Source organism: Panthera leo, chromosome D3 (assembly GCF_018350215.1).
Source record: "Panthera leo isolate Ple1 chromosome D3, P.leo_Ple1_pat1.1, whole genome shotgun sequence".
Classification (NCBI taxonomy): Eukaryota; Metazoa; Chordata; class Mammalia; order Carnivora; family Felidae; genus Panthera; species Panthera leo.
In genome coordinates, this window is record NC_056690.1 from 5,966,298 (window position 1) to 5,986,307 (window position 20,010).

General features: G+C 49.6%; 1 protein-coding gene across 1 annotated transcript in view; it reads right to left on the reverse strand.

The window, feature by feature from the left end:
- The window catches only part of DNAH10 (dynein axonemal heavy chain 10), a 151,903-nt gene that overhangs the window by 48,639 nt on the left and 83,254 nt on the right, over positions 1 to 20,010 (reverse strand). The window contains 13 exon segments of the mRNA XM_042909590.1: positions 1,839 to 1,984; positions 2,993 to 3,112; positions 5,772 to 5,988; positions 6,272 to 6,406; positions 7,920 to 8,042; positions 9,228 to 9,363; positions 10,227 to 10,385; positions 12,505 to 12,623; positions 14,143 to 14,334; positions 14,889 to 15,035; positions 15,508 to 15,696; positions 17,617 to 17,769; positions 18,404 to 18,538. Of these exon segments, the coding sequence (XP_042765524.1) occupies positions 1,839 to 1,984; positions 2,993 to 3,112; positions 5,772 to 5,988; positions 6,272 to 6,406; positions 7,920 to 8,042; positions 9,228 to 9,363; positions 10,227 to 10,385; positions 12,505 to 12,623; positions 14,143 to 14,334; positions 14,889 to 15,035; positions 15,508 to 15,696; positions 17,617 to 17,769; positions 18,404 to 18,538 (1,971 nt within the window).

Here is a 20,010-nt window from a genome sequence, read left to right on the forward strand (position 1 = left end):
GTCTTGCCCACATCCTTCATGTGATGCCCATCGCGAAGCCTGGCTGACCACTCCCTGGCCTAGAGGGTCACAGGGCCCGGGGAACAAGCCTAAGTAAGAAAGAAGTCAGAAGAAGAGTCGCAGGAAACTCTTCTCCCCTCTGAGGTTCCAGGAGGCCAAGACAGGAATTGGAAAATTAAATGATGAGCAGATATTAACAAAAACAGAGAACTGAGTCAGTGAGTGGATTTGGGACAAGTATGTATCAGCTGGATATCCTGAAAAGCACAGGCAGCTTCTTGGAGGAGACAGAATCTTGCCTTGGTTATTAAAAAAAAAAACAAAAAGCCATTAAATAAAAATTGTTTGAAGCCAGGACAGTTGAAATGATGAGCAGGTGGCCCATGTAAGGCAACTCTGAGTATAGAAAGGAGAATTGACAGCCTCCTTCCTTTTTTTTTTTTTTTTTTTTTTTTTTTTTAGTGTTTATTTATTTTTGAGACAGAGGGAGACAGAGTGCGAGCAGGGGAGGGTCAGAGAGAGAGGGAGACACAGAATCCGAAACAGGCTCCAGGCTCCGAGCTGTCAGCACAGAGCCCGACGCGGGGCTCAAACTCACAGACCGTGAGATCATGACCCGAGCCGAAGTCGGACACTTAACCAACCGAGCCACCCAGGCGCCCCAATTGTTTTTTTTTTTTTAAACATTTATTTATTATTAAGAGACAGAGAGAGACAGAGCATGAGCAGGGGAGAGACAGAGAGAGGAGGAAACACAGAATCTGAAACAGGCTCCAGGCTCCGAGCTGTCAGCACAGAGCCCGACGCGGGGCTCGAACTCACGAACCGTGAGATCTTGACCTGAGTCAAAGTCGGAAGCTCAATCGACTGAGCCACCCAGGCGCCCCTCTTTATTTTTTTTAAGTGTATTTATTTTGAGAGAGAGAGAGCGTGAGAGTGTGAGCAAGGGAGGGACAGAGACAGAGAGAAAATCCCAAGCAGGCTCCACACTGTGAGCGCAGATCCCAAGGAGGGGCTCGAACCCATGAACCGTGACCTCAGAACCTAAGCTGAAATCAAGAGCTGGAGGCTTAACTGACTGAGCCCCCAGGCGCCCCTGGCACCCCCCTTCCTAATGTCTTAGGACCCTGGCACGTTCTGCAGTGTCATGTTTCACAGGGTTCATTTCCGAATTTGTCTCCCCCCCACCCAACTGTGAGTCCCTCCAGAACTGACTGCAAGTTCGCTCTTGTCTGTCCCTGTGGCACCCAGCTAGCTCAGTGTCCCCCACGTGTCGGACCCTCCCACATTTAACACAGGCCTGGAGGAAAGAAAGGAAAACCTTGAGGTTTTCAAAACCACAGCAAGGTGATGGATAAAGAGACGGCCGGCCTCCAAGATGACCCCCGTCCACCCTCACCCTCCAGGTACTCATTCACCCGCGTAGCCCCCCCCACAGTGTGAAGGTGATTCACGGTGGTCTCTGTGTCACCCACAGACCATGGCCGAAGTGAGGGAAGGTGACTTCCTAGGTCACCAAAAGCAGCATGGCATCCGATTTGCTCCGTCGTGGACGTGCACTCTGGCAGGAGCGGGCTGCGATATCAAGAGGTCACTCGGCAGCCCTCGGAGAGGTCCGCATGGTGGGGAACTGAGGCCCACCATCTTGGAAGAGGGCCCTCCAGCCCCGGCCAACGGCTGGACAGCGGTCTCAGGACAGAGCGTGAGCGAGAACCGCCCAGCTAAGCCATGCCCAGATCCCTGACGCGCAGAAATGGTGCGACAGTGAGCGTCTGTTGCCCTGGGCTGCTACGCGCGGGGGTGATTTGTTACCCAGCAGGATACCAACCACGACTTACGTTCATGTCCACGTTCAGATTTTTGAGGAAGTTCTGGGTAGTGGCTGTCTTAGAGGTGCCAGATTCACCAACCAGAAGAACCGGCTGCTTGATCTTGACCATCTGTTCCAGCATCCAGGTGGTGCGCGTTGTATCCACGGTATGAACTGGGGAACACGATAGGAGGGGGGCATCACAGAAACGTCAAAGGGGAGCATGAGGCAACCTGGAACGTCCCATAAAAAGCGTCAGCCAAACCCCAAGACGTGACCTTGAAAATGAGTATACGGGTACCGTCTGGAATCTCACTGCCCCAATCGTTATTTTTAACAGCTCTATGGAGGCATCGCTTAAACACCATAAAATTCACCCATTTTAAGGGTGTGTTTTGGTGCATTTGGTACATTTCTACAGCTGTGCGGTCACTGCTACGGTCCAGATTCAGAAGCCCCAAACCGTTCTTCACGTCCGACTCCGATGTATACTCGGGATGTTAAAAACTCAGTTTCTCCATGGCTTACATCAGTCACATATCTGCAGGGTTTGGTTTCCTGACCAACAACTTCCTCCAAAGACAGAACGAAACCACGAGACCAGGTCTGGCTTGCCCCTGCACGGGTTGTTTTTAGTCCTGACCGGTTCCTGGGGAAATGGGTATGTCTCATTCCATCGGAACCAAACCCAGACGTTTGTTTTGGGAAGTCATCCTGCCACTACGTTCTCTAAATAGCCAGAGGGGTGCGTTAAAAATACGGCACAACCCATTAAACGTCCGTGGTGGACGACCTCGCGAGACAGCCCTTTTCACGACACGCTGCCCTGCTCATTCCTCTCGCTTTCTTCCTTCATTCCTTCACACAGCCGGCCAGCTCTCCAGGCTGCAGGGGGCCCATGGAGACTGGGGGGGGGGGGGGCAGAGCGGACTGTCCTATCCCCACCCCACCTGTCAGGTGACAGCTGAGAACCACAGACGTCTGAAGACGCTCAGAGCCAGCCGCAAATAAACAGAATCAGAAACGCCACCCTCTTGGTGAGGCCCACGGCTCAATCTTTTCAGTTTCTCCGAACCAACGCTCTGGGTGGGACTCAGGGGGCCACGGAGGCCCCCGGCTCTTTTTCGCTTCCTCACAGGACAAGAGCCATACACTGAGAACAGGTGCTTGGTTCTCACTCACCCAGGATGTCGATAAATTTCCTCTCGCGGACGTGAACGTATTCAGGAACTAATTTATTCCACGGTATCCATTTCTTCTGTGCAGAATCGAAATGAAAGTCATACATGGTTGGGAGGTGACCTGTGGTACATAATGGTCCATTTCGCTTCAGTCATAGGCACGGAAATACAGAGTCAGCTCCGGGACATGCATAAGACGAACTGATGCTACCCGCCCCCTGGACGGCAACTTAACCGAGTACTTCGAACTTACACTCCCGTCCACTGGGCAGGTACACGCTGAGCCCCCTCCCTGGGGACGAGAGAGTTCGGTGGCGGACAACCCTGGAACCTAGGCTTACAGTTGTTGGCGGCCGGGTGGGGGGCGGAATGGAGGCAAGTCAACAGGCAATGTCAACGCGGAGCGCTACGTTCCGCGACAGGGCAAGCGCAGGTGCGGCGGGCGCCCGGGAGGACGTCTGACCAGGAGGGGCAGGGAAGAGGTCGGAGAAGCACCAGGTGCCACGGGGCAGCCCACACTCCTCTGTACCTGAACATCAGGGGTGCTACGCAAACCAGCTCTAAGAAAGGTTCCTCGTGCACCTGCTCCCAGAGAGACTGCCACCCGGAGGCCCCAGCAATACCAAATTTTGCAGCCAGCACGGGGAGGAAGCCGTCCCAAAGGAGATGCCATCCAGTCTGAGACCTGAAGCATGAGTCCCGAGCCAAGAGAACTGGGGGCCACTGGGAGGCTGTCAGGGAGAAGAGAGCACGGCGGGGTGGCCGGAGGACCAGAAAGGAGCAAGTGAGGAGTGCACACGGTGGGCAGATGAGCCAACGCTACAAGGGCTGCGGGGCTGTTGCGTGAAGAGCCTGGCGGGCCATTTCAGGGGCTTGTTCTCCACCCCGTCGGTCCTGGGCGTGTGACATTAGTCTCCAGGGGGACCCGTGATCGGGTCTGCCTCTGCAGAGATCAGTACGACTGTAGTGGAAAATGGATCTGGAGGAGGTGAGTGGAGACTGGGAGATCTGTCCGTGAGGCTCCCACCTTACCCAGGGCAGAGCTGACAGGAGAGCTCCCAAGAGATGTGGGGGTGGAGATCGACAGGCTGAAATGACAGGTTGGGGTGGGGGGAAGAAAGTGTCAGGGTCGCCGTGTGCAAGGCGGACAGACAGATGATAGATAAGAGGTGGGTAGATGATATAGATGATAGGTAGATGGATGGAAGGTAAATAGACAACAGATACACGAGTAGACGGATGAATGACAGACAACCCACAGACAGATTTCGGGACAGAGCTAGGGAACGAGGAGAAGGCTCAGGAGGGAAGGAGACTGGCAGGCCGAAGCTGTGAGCGCGCGGCCAGCGCTCCGTGAGGACTCGCAGCACGAAAGGAGGCTGGAAGACCAAACCCCGAGGCGAGGAAGGAGACGGACGAGCGGCCGGCAGGGAAGAGGAGGGACGTCTCAAGAGGGCAGGAAGTGGTCAGCCACGTCGGACGCCAGGCAAGGTCGGGACGGCGAGGACGCCAAGGCCCGTGGGCTCCGGTGGAGACGGGAGCGGACACGCTCACCGGAAGCACTTCCAGGGGAGCCGGGATTTGAAAGGGGGGGCGGGCGGCTGTTGGCTGAGAAGCAAGTGGGATGAGAAGACAGAGCTCGAAGCCAACCTTTCGAGGACTCGTGGCTTTCACAGGAAAGAGGTGGAGAGACGTCTCTAGAAGGGCGTAGAAGGTTTCCCCTGAGCAGGTCCAAGAGCAGCTGGGAGGGAGTTGGTAGGAGGGAAACTGAAGAGACAGCTCAAGAGGAGCCCGGCAAGGAAGCCGGCACCTGAGCAGGACGGTGGAGAGCACAGTGCTCCCCATTAGGAAGCCCGGGGACCGCTTTACTTTGCTGTTTACAAAGAACGCCCCGGGTAATGATGATAGGATACAGCTTAGAAAGATGGTGACCGGCCAAGTCGTGTTCAAATATCATTGAGAACTAGACAAAGTTGAGATGTCGGGGTGGCTCAGTTGGTTGAGCGTCCAACTTTGGCTCAGGTCATGATCTCCCGGTTGGTGGGTTCAAGCCCCGTGTTGGTCTCTGCTGAAAGCTCAGAGCCTGGAGGCTGCTTCGGTTTCTGTGTCCCCCTCTCTCTCTCTGCCCCTCCCCCACTCACAGTCTGTCTTCTGTCTCTCTCTCTCTCAAAAATAAATGAACACTAAAAAAAAATTTTTTTAAAGAACTAGACAAAGATGGATCCTAGCGTTACACAGAGTTCCTGAAAAGGGCATGTTCATCACACGTCGTTCTTGGAGGATGCACCTTCTTCACACGCAAGCTAAAAACCTTAACACGAAGATCTCCTAAGAATGACCTACGGATCCACCCTTGATCACCTCCTGTGAAAATACTCAGGAATACAGCAGATGAAAATTAGAGGTGGTCTTAAAAAAACAGGTAGAGAAATTCAAAGGAGAAGAAACTCAAAGTCATGCAAAGTGTGAAAATTTCTAAAAACTTAAACAGCAAAGGAAGCGAGCGCCTAACTAAACTCAGGGTGCGAGGGTGGGAGTGCTGGGGTGGGGAGGAGTTGAGACTCAACAAGACAAGCCAGTGCGGCTTCTGCTCTAGCAGTTCACACGCTGGAACTTCTGAGGGTACCCCGGGGGGGGTCTGACCATTGCACGTGTGTCTACAGAAGCCAGCGAGCTGGAAAACCCGTACGGGCATACGTATGGAGAAGCAAGGTCACTTCCTCCAAAACCCTCCCCGCAAAGCGCTGTGAGTAGGAAAACAGGCTACGCCCAGATCTTACCTGGCATCTCCCCGGGGCTGGCCCATTCCCCTTCCGTATCAACAGAAGGCAAAGAAGCAAGGCGTTTAATGCACTCGTCAAATTTAATCCTTCCATCCTCGAGCAGAGCGGCTCCCAGAGAACAGTACAGAGCCTCTAAGAAATAGCACTCCAGAAGGTCTGGTTCCTCTATTTCTCCTTCGAGTAGTGCATCCAACATCTTGGTTAACTGGGTTACCTGGTGCCCAGGCAAATCCCGGATCAGCCCATTCATTCCACTCCCCCACCCCAGGGTCAGTTCTGGTCATAAACCTCGGGATCCCAGGTCCCAGCGCGGTGGGAACCTATGACCCACCCTATCGGTTCCGTCAGATGGAGCCTGGCACCTTGTCCTGCACGGGGTCGCCAAAGAAAGCAACCTGTGACGTTACAGTTTACCCCTCTGGCATCTCTGCTTCCCTTGGCCTGTGGGTCCACCTTTAGGGAAGCTTCTCTCTTTGCTAACAGGGATATTTTCTCACCATATTTAGGTCTGTCTGCGGAACGACGGTCTTCAGCTTCTCGCCTCGTCTTCCATCCACTGTCCCTTCCACAATCACATCGATGAGATAGGGCACATACTTCTCAAAGAGACTCTCTAAATTGCTTTGCTCTGCCTATAAAAGAGCAGAATTGCAACGCATTTTCGAGGGCTCCTTTATTTAAGAGGAAGTTAGTGGAAAGCTGATCTTGGCCAAAGAGGGATGAGAAAGGTCTTCTGATGAAGGGTAGATTTGGCAGGAGAGTAAACCCCGATAACAGCGCCTTCCGTTTGTGGAGAGATTTGTCCTTCACGGTACACTTTCATTGCAAAGCGCTTCATCTCACTGCCATAGCATCTACCCCGCCACCTGGGAGGGAGGGAGGGAGGGAGGATAACAGGTCCCATTTGACAGAAATGGGGCTGATTATCTTCAAGTTCAAGTGGTGCAGCCACAGTCAACTTGCAAAGAGGGCAAAGCAGTGGAAGCCCCTCTCCCTATCAAGGCGCTGAGGACCACCAAGGGTCGCACGGGCCCTGACACAACTCTCTCTCCCTTACGACGGTGCCTCCAAAGGTCCTATCATGCTTCCCTCGGTCTTCTCTTCTCTGGGATAATTATGTCCTGGTTTCCAATTCACCATCAGCCTAGCAGTCCTTCCAGTGATACACCCAAACCACCTGCGTCGCTTTGAGAACGCAGTCATGGTGTCCTGGGTGTGTGGTCAAGCAACTACCTTCACATGACTGTCACACCTATCTCTATACTTTTCAATGAAGCCTTTTGTTACAGTACACATTTCAGCAGCCATGTGACACATGACATCGTTTGAGGTCAACTAAAACCGTCAGAACTCAATTACATGACAAGCTAGGTCCTTCACATTGCATTCGTCCAATTCAGCAAAAGCTGGGCCCCTCTAGAGAGAAGTCTGTCAACAGCTAGGCTCGGCTGCAGCAGGAGTTGCCAACTACAACCCACAAGCCAAACCTGGCCTGCCACTTCTTTGTGTAAATAAAATTTTATTGGTACATAGACATGACCATTCGTGTACTTTAGCTGCTTTCATACCACGATGGTATAGTTGAGTAGTTGCAAAAGAAACCAGCCGGCCCGCAAAGTTTAAAATATTACTCTCAATCCTTTTACAGGAAAAAAAAATGTCAACCCTTGATCTGGACTACTGGAATCATCATGTAGCCCTGGGGCGCTTAGGTGGCTCAGTTGGTTAAGCGTCCGACTTCAGGTCATGATCTCACAGTTTGTGAGTTTGAGCCTCGCATCAGGCTCTGTGCTATCCGCATAGAGCCTGCTTCAGGTCCTCTGTCCACCTTTCTCTCTGCCCCTCCCCAGCTTGTCTCTTCCCTCCCTCCCACCCTCCCTCCCTCTCAAAATAAATAAATAAGTTTAAGAAATGAAAAAAAAAAAAAAAAAAGATTACCTATCCCACCAGCTATGGAATTATCTGGAAATCTAGTAAGTGTGTCTTCCAGGTTTTCATCCAATTTATTGATGCTCTGACACTGTGCTTAAGATCACAGGCAGGTCAAGGTCATGGCTTTAACTACAAACATCCCCCTGGATTATGTTTATTCAGCTAGGCACGAATACTAATAACTTTTAAGTTCATTTTAGAAATAATTTTCACCTTGTTTTGTATTTGATTAACCCATCTTTTCCAGTACGGTTGATATTTCAAGTTTTTAGGATCCACATAAACCATTCCACATCGAGACACAGTTGCAGGAGAGGCATACTGTAAATCTCCAACCTAGAGAAATAAAGGAAATCAGTCACGTCTAAAGCTATGAACAGCTGAACGGCATGTTTAAAGGCCTTTGCTTTGGGCAAAGTTTTCACAACTGAATAAAACCCGAGTCATGCCCAGATTAACATAGCTTTCATGAGGCTTCCAACTGAACACTTAGGTTTATCATGGGAAGGTTATACATTTCTGATGTAGCACCTTTTTAACTTTTCTTTTACTATAAATTAATATGAAAATTAATATGCTGTAGAATATCTGACAAAAATAGAAAACTATAGAGAAGAAAATAAGTTACCCAAAATACCAACACCAAGAAATAAACATTGTTTTGGACTGTTTTCCTTTCAGTATTTTTTTTTCTTCATTTTTTAAAACATAGTTGAGATTGGGTAGTATAAAACTTAACACATACCCATCTAAACCAGCAATATTAACACACCTATCTCTTCATGAGAAAAAAAAAAAAAAAGACACCGTTCAGTCAGCCAATAAGGTAAGGAAATACGCATGCATTGGTGAATTTTGCAGGCCAACTTAGGAACAACTTTAACATTAAGCTGAAGTGAAAACAAGTCTCAGGGCCACAGCTATGAAACAGGTTCAGAGGCTATGATAGAAAGTTTGCAAAAACAAATGAAAAGAAAATTAAAGGCAAATAGTGTGAGAGAAAAAAAGAAGGCAACTACAAACTAAGACCAAAAAAAAAAAAGGCTCAAAAAGAAAGTAAACATAATAGCAGTATACTAGTTGGCTCTACAGTAAATATTTCCATATTCATAATAATGTAAATACTTTTTACTGATTTAACTGATGTAGCAATCAGTTTAGTTTAGTATTCTGAGGAGGGGAGTGAGCTAGCGTTGTGAGAGATGAACTCTCACTTTCATAGCAGTCATAGTGTAGATACTGTGTAAACTTGATACGGGAAGAAACAGCATGCTAAGTGTGTCCTGTACAGACAACAGGATAATGATCAGCAGAAACAACCCAAGAATGAAAAGCAGTTACCTCCGGGATACGGTAAAGAGGAGTAAGAAGAGTAAGGGAAGTATTGAGTTGTCCTCATCATAAAAACTCTTCTTGCACTGTTTGGATTTTCTTTGGTCATCTATATTTATTACCAATTTAATAAACATTTAAATTCTTAACTGCAAGACATATTAAAAATTATTTTTCATCACTACTTGCCTCAAAGAGCAGAGCACAGTGCGCTTGAAGCCGAATGCGCTCACCATTGGCCAACGTCAACAGCCTGTTGTCGTCCATCACAGAATTCATGTTTTCCACCCACAGAGCATCCACATCACCATCAAATAAAATATACCTATAGCAACCCAAGAAAAGTAAGCCAGGCTTTCTCATGAAACTTGGTGTCCCTTTCCCATTCATGACGAATGTCTTTTTCCCAGGGTTCTGTAGCCAGGACCTGACACAGAGCACCCAACTGGGTCCAGAGGTTTGACCCATAAAATCAAAAGGAAAAAAACAAACAAACCATAATATCTGTGTGAGTCAGTCACTGACATTGAAGAATAATACAACTTCACACAAAAATCTGAATTTCTTGCTTCTCTTGCAACCCGGAAGGCTGAAAACACAGACCTGCGCTCCTGCCTGGGAACAATCTGCTGGAGCTGAGCAGCAGCTGTGTGTGGAGACGGATAGGATCAGAGTCTCAGTCTTTTCTTAAAACTGAGAATATCAATTGCTATTGGTCACTGGTTTTGACACCAACTTTCCTTACGGTAAGGTTAAGAGCAAAGGAAAGTATTTCATATACCCTATCCGTGTATGATGGATTGAATGTACTTTTGGCTCCCAAAAGATACGTCCATCCAGAACCTGTGACTGTGACCTTATTTGGGGGGAAGAAAAGATTTTTGCAGGCATCAAGGATCTCAAGATGACAGCATCTTGGATTACCCAGGTGGGCCCTTAGCCAAGGACAAGTATCCTTATAGAAAGCAGAGTATCCTAGCAGTCGAGGAGACGGAGATAACACACAGAGAACTGACATGGCATCTGGCACTTTGTGAGCAGGGCCTTCGACATCTGACTCTAAGTCTGTGGGCGTCCATGCATGAAACTACAATACTATACGTTGTCTTTTTTTTTTCCTTACCTATAACATTCAGATAATTAATATGAGGCTAACCCAGGCTCTCTCCCATTTACAAAGGTACTCACTTTCGCTCCTTCTTATCCGTCGGCCTGTTGATCTCCCGGAAGATGTTCGACAGCACCCCGTCTGTCCAGTCTCGGGTGGTGGGGTCCAGGATGCCATAGAGCTCTACGACACTCACGGCTTTGGGGTTTAGGATGTACAACTTCGTCATCAGCCCGAGCCTAAACCCAAGGAGAGAGGCTGCAGCTGTGGTCCAGGTGGACTACACATTAGGAAAACAGTCTGGGCTGCCTAGGTGGGGGGTAGATGTTTGGGATCCAGTCCAAAATTTCAAATGCAACCCACACAAACTCTCCCCTGGGCTTCTCCATTACCGTCAATGGCTTACACTAAATGCAAGGGAACAGGGTCGCCTGCGTGGCTCAGTCAGTTAAGCGTCCGACTTTGGCTCAGGTCATGGTCTCACGATCCGTGGGTTCGAGCCCTGCATCAGCTTCTGTGCCGACAGCTCGGAGCCTGGAGCCTGCTTCACATTCTGTCTCCCTCTCTCTCTGCCCCTCCCCCACTCACACTCTGTCTCTCAAATAAGTAAACTTAAAAAAAAAAATTTTAATGCAAGGGAACCATGTTTCACCAAAAATATGGCCCCAGCACAAGCGAGGTCTGAACTGAAGGCAGAGCCTTGCCTGTTCAGGGCAATGAGAAGCTAAGTTACGTAGTCGTGCCTGTGACGATTTACGTAAAGATTTCATAATACGTGTACAGGAGACAACAGTCGTCCAGGACTACGTAACACACCCTTGGACCACTAACGCTCAATCTCTCGTATCTACGGGATGTCTGCTCTGTGCTGCTGACTTTGTACGTCATGTGGATGGGGCATCTGCCACCATAATGCCTGCAAATTCCTGCAACACGATGGGATGAATTCGTCTACAGAAAACCACACCTCGCACAAACAGTTCATAATTAACTACCTAAAAATAATGGTGGCGTGCAAATACACATATGTGACAGTTCTATCAACTACCTAACAATGAATTAATTAAAGAACAAAAGGCAGGAGGGCTATGGCACAACCCACTTGAAACCAGGGAGCCACTGTCCAGTGGCTTTCTCATAAGAAACATAAGAAGAATTAAGAAAAAACGGCAGTCACTCACTCACTGATCTTATATAGACTATCTAAAAATGTTCACATCACAAAGATCGTAAGTCTTGATTTAGATTTTTGCTGGAATATTCGCATGCAGCAAAGTCTTTCTGGGACCTAGTTATTACTTAGGAGGAGAGCGAGAGGTGAGAAAACCTGTTTTCAGTACAAGGATGGGCACGACAACTCACTCCAGGTCTTTAGAATGTTCTGTATCAGGAGTGTGAGATCCCTTTCCTAGCTCCCACTGGGCTGGCAACGGTTAACTCATCTGGGGAGGGGACACTCTGTTTTTGGCCACTCTGATACCATAACAAGGGTTGCATAATGGTGAGCGTCCTGCCTTACTTTGAAGGAGCAACCCGAACACCAAGAAAATACAACTTAACCAGTTAATTTTCGAAATATCTTTATAAGGTTGTTTGTGAAATACTTCCCTCACAGATGATCCCGGTCACAGGGTGATGCACACAAGGGTCACTGTTTTGCCTTCTAAAATAGGTGAACTAGGGGCGCCTGAGTGGCTCAGTCAGTTAAGCGTCTGACTTCGGCTCAGGTCATGATCTCACGGTTCGTGGGTTCGAGCCCAACGTCGGGCTCTGTGCTGACCGCTCAGAGCCTGGAGCCCGCTTCGGATTCTGTGTCTCCCTCTCTCTCTGCCCCTAACCCACTTGCATTCTGTCTCTGTCTCTCTCAAAAATAAATAAACATTAAAAAAAAAAAAAAAAAAAAAAAGCTCACTCTCTCTCTTAAAAAAATAAAAACAAAAATAAATAAAAATAGGTGGACTAACTCAGCAATGAAACAAATCGAGACACTTCGAGTCTAAAGTGGTGTTTAGGACACTGATGTGTTCAGGTTTCAGTTTTCAGGACTGTATGTTTCACTCTGTATTGCATGCGATTCTGAAGCTGACTGGGTCATGAAAATAATCGGTGGCCATGAAGCTAAGGTATTAAAAATGTTTCACATTCCTTTCTGACTGGATTACACCCTGGCTTGAAAATGTCTTCCCCGTGGTAGCTGTATGTAGTTTCAAACACAAATGAACTTTTTACTTTCATGATTTAAAAAAAAGGCAGACTTTTAAGACAAACCTAACCTCCCAGGAATCGAGAAGGCAAAGTGTAACTAGGTAATACCACCACGACCGGGCAACGAGGCCCCCTCCTCGGGGTCATACTCACTTGGTCTGGGCCTGACACAGGGTGTTAATGACCACGGACTTGCCCCCTCCCGTGGGCCCCACCACCATGGTCGTGTGGCGGGTCAACATGGTCTCGAACATCTGAACCACTTTATCCACCTGTGGGGCAAACATTGGTAGCTAGGGTAACACAGCTTTTTTTAAGACAGCTTTATTGAGCTATAATTCCCTTACCATGCGATTCACCCACCTCAAGTGTGCGATTCGGTGGGCTTTAGTATGGGCACAATCACGACATTCAGTCTTAGAGGGTTTTCATCACACGTTCCCCCACCCCCAAAACTCTGCACCCGTAGTCAACCCTTCTAAGCCCTGCCCCCAGCTGCGGGAGCTGTTCATGTGCTGTGTGTTCCCATGGATCTGCCCCCTCTCCATAAATAGATGGAATGACATAAATGGAATCACATGGTATATGTGGGCCTTTGCGTCTGGCTACTTTCAGCACGTTTTCAGGGTTTATGCACATTATATGGTGGGTCAGGACTTGATTCTCCTTCGTGGCTGAGTAAAATCCCATTGCACGGATAGATCACATTTTGCTTATTCATCTATGGGTGGACATTTGCACGTTTTCATTTTTCCCCTCTTACAGATAATGCTGCTACAAACATTTGTGTACAAGTTGTGTGGACACATGTCATTTCTCTTGGGGAGATACACAGGTCATATGGTTAAGTCTGTGTGCAACTTCTTGGGGAACTGCCGGGCTGTTTTTCTAATAGCCGCTACACCATTTTCCATTCCCGCCAGAAAACACGTTGTTGTAAACAACCACATCCAGAGGAAAACCTCAGCGCCAGGAAAGGTGCCAAGAGCTCTCTCATCTGTGGCCAGTACCTGCTGCCCCAGCCCGAGGCCTCTGGGTAGCCTGATGCCCCGAGATAGCCCGACCAGAGGCGGCCACCCTGGTCCTGAAGCTTTAGGCATTTAGACCCTCAGCAGAACACTCTGGCAGTTCATGGCTTAATGATGACATATACAACCTTACAGACTTGAGATGATCAAAATCTTATCGGTAACATTTAATTTAATAATGGTTGGACCCCAAAGCAAATACTTCAGTTATCATATTATGCCAAAAACAATGGGTGGGTGATACGTACATACAGTGGGAAACTATTCTGCCTTAAAAAGGAAGGTGATTCCAACACATGCTATTACACAGATGAGCCGTGAAAACGTGCAAAGTGAAAGAAGCCAGTCACAAAAGGACAAATACCTCAGGATGCCACTTACATGAAGTCCCCAAAGGAGTCAGATTCATAGAAGCAGAAGGCTGGGTGCCAGGTAGGTGCCAGGGGCTGGGGAAGCGGAGGGGAGGGGGGAGTCGCTGGTTAACGGGGACCGAGTCTCAGTTTCGCACAATGGCAAAGTTCTGAAGATCTGTTTCACGATATGAATATACTTAACACTACTACCCTGGACTAAAACTGGGTAAGACGGAAATTTTTATGGTATGTGTACCTTACCACAATAAAAAAAAAAAAAAAAAAAAAAAAAGGCAGGGAAAGATGGTTAAGACAGTAAATGTTATATTATTTCTATTTTAATGAAAAACAAACAAAAACAATGCAAAGGACCCAGAAGAAGCCCGTGAAGTCATTTCACGCTGCCTCACCTGGACAGGTAAGACAATGTAGCCGTTCTCCTGCTGCACCTGTTCTACGGCGTCATTAAAATCGGGGTAGCGAACACGCGGGCAGTCCAGTCCAGGAAACAGATCGGAAATCAAACCGAGGAAAAGAGGGATGTCCTCAAATACAAACTTGGGCAGGTTCATGTCTCGAAGGGCCCTCATCAGCACCACATCCTGGATGGAATGAAACGGACATCTTCAAAGATATTTCTGAAAGACCCGGACACTGGTCTAGGAATCCTCTTATGAAATTTTCTATAAATTTTAAGACACCAAGCACTGTCAGCACAGTCTCCAGAGAAAAACGTGAGCCTGTTGCCCACAGAGCAGCACTGACTGAAGTCTGCTTCAGAGTAGGCCCTGTGCTTTCATTGCAAAGCGGAAAAAGACGCAAAATTCGTACTCATGCTTTCTTGAGGCCTGGGTTTATCCCCATCCCTCCACCCCACCATCCTGCAATTGTGGATTGATCAGAGGCATCAGAAACTGTGGTGCCGTGGAGACACTGAAATTGACCTATGGTAATAAATCAAATTAGAAAAAACAAAACAAAACAAAACATATGATGGCTAAGAGACCCAACTGAGTGAGGCCAGCAAGCCAGCGAAGTGACAGCTAAGGCTAAACCTTTCCCACGAGTACCACATAGTAGCCCGTCACCCATCCCGGCGGTTGTCAGGTGCATGGGAACCGAAGACCCAGAGGACGTGAGTACACGTGGCCCCTACCTCTCTAAGTTCCGAAGAGCCTCTCTTCAGCTCTCCGGCCATTACCAACACCGACTTCAGGGCTCTCAGTCCAAAATCATAGTGGTGTTGCTTGGAGAGCTGTTCCCGGGCCAGCTTGTACAGGACAGTCATCTTTTTGGCCAGCGTCTTTTGTGATCAAAGATAATGACGAACAAAGAAAGAAAATGACCCGAGAGCAAAGGGACAGCATTCTACAAGCAAAACGGACGTACGGGTGCCCAGATTGAACTGCTCTATGACCAAGCGAACCCGACGGAATCCAGATAAAGTCTGTAGCTGAGCTGAAAGCACAACGCCCACCTCACTTTCCCGGTTCTGACAACCAGCCTTGGGGGTGTCAGGTGTCATCACTGGGGAAGCTGGGGGAGGGGCACACAGAACTCCCTGCTCTTTGGTTGTCACTTCTTGGGAGTCAAATTATTTGAAAATAAAACTCACAATTTTAAAAAGGGGCAGGAGAATGGGGGGGGGGGGGGGGAGGGAGAGAGAGAGAGAGAGAGAGACAGCAAGCAAGCCACACAGAATGCAAACTTGCCAAGCCCCCAGTCCAAAAGCAGAGCCAGGGCGGAGCCTGGGCTGGGCAACCACAAGGCCTCACCTTGGCCCAGAGGAAGCCCTCCGAGAAGAGCATGATCTCACAGATCTGCTGCAGGTCGGGCACGATCACCACCACGGGCCTGAAGAGGGCCTTCACTGACTCGGGCAGCTCCGTGCGGCCAGCGTAGCCGGGATTCATGGTGATGAAGATGCCCATTCTCGAGTCCAGGGAGATCTCCTGCCCTTCAAACTGGAGGGTGACAGGAGAGGAAGGGGGTTACGGCCGGCAGACATCACCTTCAGCTCCCTTCCGTTTCCGGGTGTCAAACGTAGAGCCCTCGTGCTTACGGCCTGAGTGTTCTGGGGGGCAAGGCTTGCCCTCCCCCAAACTCTGATCCAAATCAAGGGTCTGCACACTTGAGAAGTGGCAGGTAGGGGGAAGGAGTGCAGCCTGGGGATGGTCCGAGGTGCTGTGTGAGCCCCAACAGGTCACCTAACTTCTCTGAGTCGGTTTCCCTTTCCGCAAGGTTGTGGCGATTGAGCGAGGCGATCTGTGCTCGAGCACACAGTGTGGCGCCCCACGCAAAGTGGATTTTCATTCAGGTTACCTGTGACTCCCCGAATCCAGCCTCAACCCCGCCCCCCGGGCGCCTGGACATCAACCCTTCCCACCTCTTCAGCCTCCGGGTGCCTCGGGGACCAACAAACTGCAGGGATCTCAACATTTTGAATTTCTTTAACCTACAGTTGAGTTTCACCTGCCTCAACTTTTTTTTTGCTAAGAGCTTACGATTTTATTTCTTTTGCTGGTCCACCATAGAGACAAAAAATAGGAAATTCTATTTTTATGAGGCACGGGTGGCCTCGGTGACAAGGGGGGCAGCCCAGCAGGTAGCTGATGCTCCCCCTGTCTCGTCCCCCCAGGCTGCACTGAGACCACTCCCACCCATGTCCCAATATCCACAGGAGGCCCAGACTGCCCCCCGGAGATGACGGACGGGTTATTTATTATTTAGCCTGAATGCGTTGCAGGTTCAATTTCCCTCCCTCACAAGCAGTAAGGCCAGCCCTGAACGATTTCAGAAGAACGAATTAAAAGGAAATCCACCCAAAACCCTTCTGGGAATCCCGAAAATGTTTACCAGTGCCTAGTTTACATAATCTCTCGACAATGAGCCACACCGAGGCCCGGGAGGAAAGCAGGCGGGTGGCTAGGGCCAGGGAGGTACCCCCGAGCGAACCCGCACCAGCCTGAGCCACATTTGGGTCCCGAACTTCTGAGGCTCTGTAGGACCTCAGAGAATACACAGGAGATTTCAGGCACAAAGGAAGGACGGACGATTCCAGGCAGACAGGGACACATACGGTGTGACAAGACATGGTGCATCTGCAGGGCGAGTGTCATGAGGTGACAAGAGTGCAGGGCACACGGGGACACAGGGGCAGGAGGGGAAGCAAAGTACACTGGGATCAGAGAGGCCCTGGTGCAGGGGACTGGTCCGGCCACTCTGGTCCCTTTTGTTACAGAACCCACTTCTGGAGTGTGCAGATCATATAATTAGATCATCCTTCTCCAAATTCTCATTCAGCTTCATCAGATGGAATGGATCTTATTTGTTTATTTATTCATTTGTTGTGTTGAGAGAGAATGTGTGAGTGAGCAGGGGAGGGCAAGACGGAGAGGGAGACACAGAATCCAAAGCAGGCTCCAGGCTCTGAGCTGTCAGCACAGAACCCGACGCGGGGCTCGAACTCACAAACTGTGAGATCATGACCTAAGCCGAGGTTGGATGCTTAACCGAGTGAGCCACCCAAGGCGCCCCATGGGACATTAATCTTTAAGGCTGCCTTTTTTCTCAAACTTGGGAAGTGACCACGAATGTTTTTCTCCTTTAAAGGGGGCCCTGTACGTCACTTATTTGAGAACACTGCCTTGCCCACCGATAGCAACTTTGCATACGTCCGGAATTAGTTCGAAGTTCTTAGAATACCGCAGTCCTTAACTGTCAAAGATGCTGATAATTTTGGAAAACCCAACCATCTCAATTTGAAAGCAGAAGTCTGTCAAATCATCTGTCAGCAGCCTGGTCCGGAAGGGCGACTACCCAGCACCTGGTGAGGTTTCCGCCCTGGAGCATGTGGTCCAGGCAGGCCCCGCGCTCAGCCTCACCTGGAACGTGGTCACCTGATGGATCAGAGCGTTTCGGATCGTCTGAATCTGGGACGAGATGACCGACAGCACAGAGGCGTCGATTCGATTAAACTCGTCAAAGCAGCCCCAGGCCCCACACTGGGCGAGGCCAGAGAAAATCTTCCCAATGGCCTAGAATGAAAGAAATGGCAGGACAAGGGCAATTTTTATCTTTCAAACTGCAAGCGATACGTTTGCGGAGACATCACCTAAATTAAAGCAGACAGTGAACATCAGGTTGGCGGAGAGGCAGCTGGCCAACCACCCCACGAATGGATCTTTCTGGCAACACTTCCGGGACCCTCTCACGGGCCAGCTCCCATTCGCAGGATTTTACAAACTAAGGATTTGCATGGAAGACTCCAGATCTCTGGCCTCTCTTGAAATACTGGAAACTCTAGCAACACCGGGTCCGCTTTCCCAAGTGGTAACAACCACAGCTAAACAGTGGCTCCCCCCCGCAGCCGAAGCACTGCCTTCTACTTGGCCACAGTCTTCACCACACCCTATTGTCTCTATCTGCTGCTTTCCTCGTTATCTATGTGGCTCTGGTGGCATCTCTGTTTGCGACGCTTGCTCTCCAAGCTGCTAACAAAGCCGACCCGTGTACGTCCTGGGACCGGGGGCGAAAGATTCTCAGCTCGACTCTTCCAGCCGCCTCCATGTGTTTTCATGGAAGAGAATGAGGTGAGATGCCTTCCCGCCATGCCCCACTTTTAGCTCTCTGCCCAGTAACACAGCACCGGGAGGGACGACGAGGCCTTACCTTATAATCCATGCCTTCACCGCAGTTGGTTACAACACAGAGCAGGCCCAGGGCTTTGGCTAGATCCTTGGTGGTCTCGGTTTTGCCAGTCCCTGCCGGGCCAGCAGGGGCCCCTCCCAGATACATGGACAGTGCCTGTTATGAGCGAAATGCAAAACATACATTGGTCTGATTCTCACAAGGAAACGGGCGTCATTTCCCAAAGCGCTGTGATAATCTATGTGTGACATATACGTGTGGCAATGGACAAGTTCACACTCACCCTTCTTATTATTTACTTAAGAGAGAGGGAGGGAGAAGGAGAAAGAGAGAGAGAGAGAGAGAGGGAGAGAGAGGGAGAGAGAGGGAGAGAGAGGGAGAGAGAGGGAGAGAGAGGGAGAGAGAGGGAGAGAGAGGGAGAGAGAGGGAGAGAGAGGGAGAGAGAGGGAGAGAGAGGGAGAGAGAGGGAGAGAGAGGGAGAGAGAGGGAGAGAGAGGGAGAGAGAGGGAGAGAGAGAGAGAAAATCTTAAGCAGGCTTCACGCTCAGCATGGAGCCCAACGAGGGGCTCGATCCCACAATGGTGGGATCATGACCTGAGCCGAAATCAAGAGTCAGACACTCAACCGACTGAGCCATCCAGGCATCCGACACACTCACCTTTTCTGATAGTCACCATTCTTAACGTTTCTTTTCTGTGTTTTTCCACTGACCGCTACCGGCCACCCCCCACCGCATGATACAGGAACCAGTATACCCAGCACGAAGCAACATGCGAGAATCCGTGCCGACACTAAGGACAAGGTCCTGGTAGGTCCCAGAGTTGGGGCTCACGGACACATGTTCATCTGTGCAGTAAAGGATTAGTCCTCCCCAAAGAAAGGTTTGGCCCTTTGTCTCCAGATTCTAGGAGTTGACCTCTAAGCCCCTGGAATGTCCTGAGAACAGTGACCTTGGGCCACATGGTATCAGCGTGACTTCTAGAGGGGCTGGAGACTAACGTCGGCCATCGGGGTGATCAGCCATCGCTACATGACCAGTCCCCAACTGAATCCCTAGACACCAAGGCTCCGAGGAGCTTCCCTGGGTGACAATACTTCATGCATGCTGCCACATGTCACCGCTGTAAGAAATGATGCCGTCTGCACAACCACACCGTGAGAGGAAGCTGAAGCTTCGCGCCTTGTCTCTCCCGGACCCTGTCCTAAGCCTTCCTACTGCCGATTTTGATCTGCGTCCTCTTGCTATGATAAACCACAACCGTGACTGTAATGGTTTTTCTGAGTTCTGGGAATCCTTTTAGCAAATTATTAAACCTGACGGGGGTTTCAGGCGCCACCTGAACCTGCAACAGCCCAATCCCAAAAGGTGGCAAGCCAGTCACGTTCCAATCTGAAACTCATTTACGGGGTTTAAACAACAATGCCCCTCACTATCGGCGTTAATTTCCTGGGGCTGCCCTAACAAATTACCACCAAGTAGGGGGCTTAAAACAACAGAAGTGTATTCGTTCACAGAACCTAGGGCTGGAAGTCTGAAATCGAGCTGTTGGAGGGGGGAGGGGGCACCCTCCCTCCAAAAGCCCCTGGGAGGGATTTCTTCGCTCTGGTGGCTCCAAGCATTCCTTGGC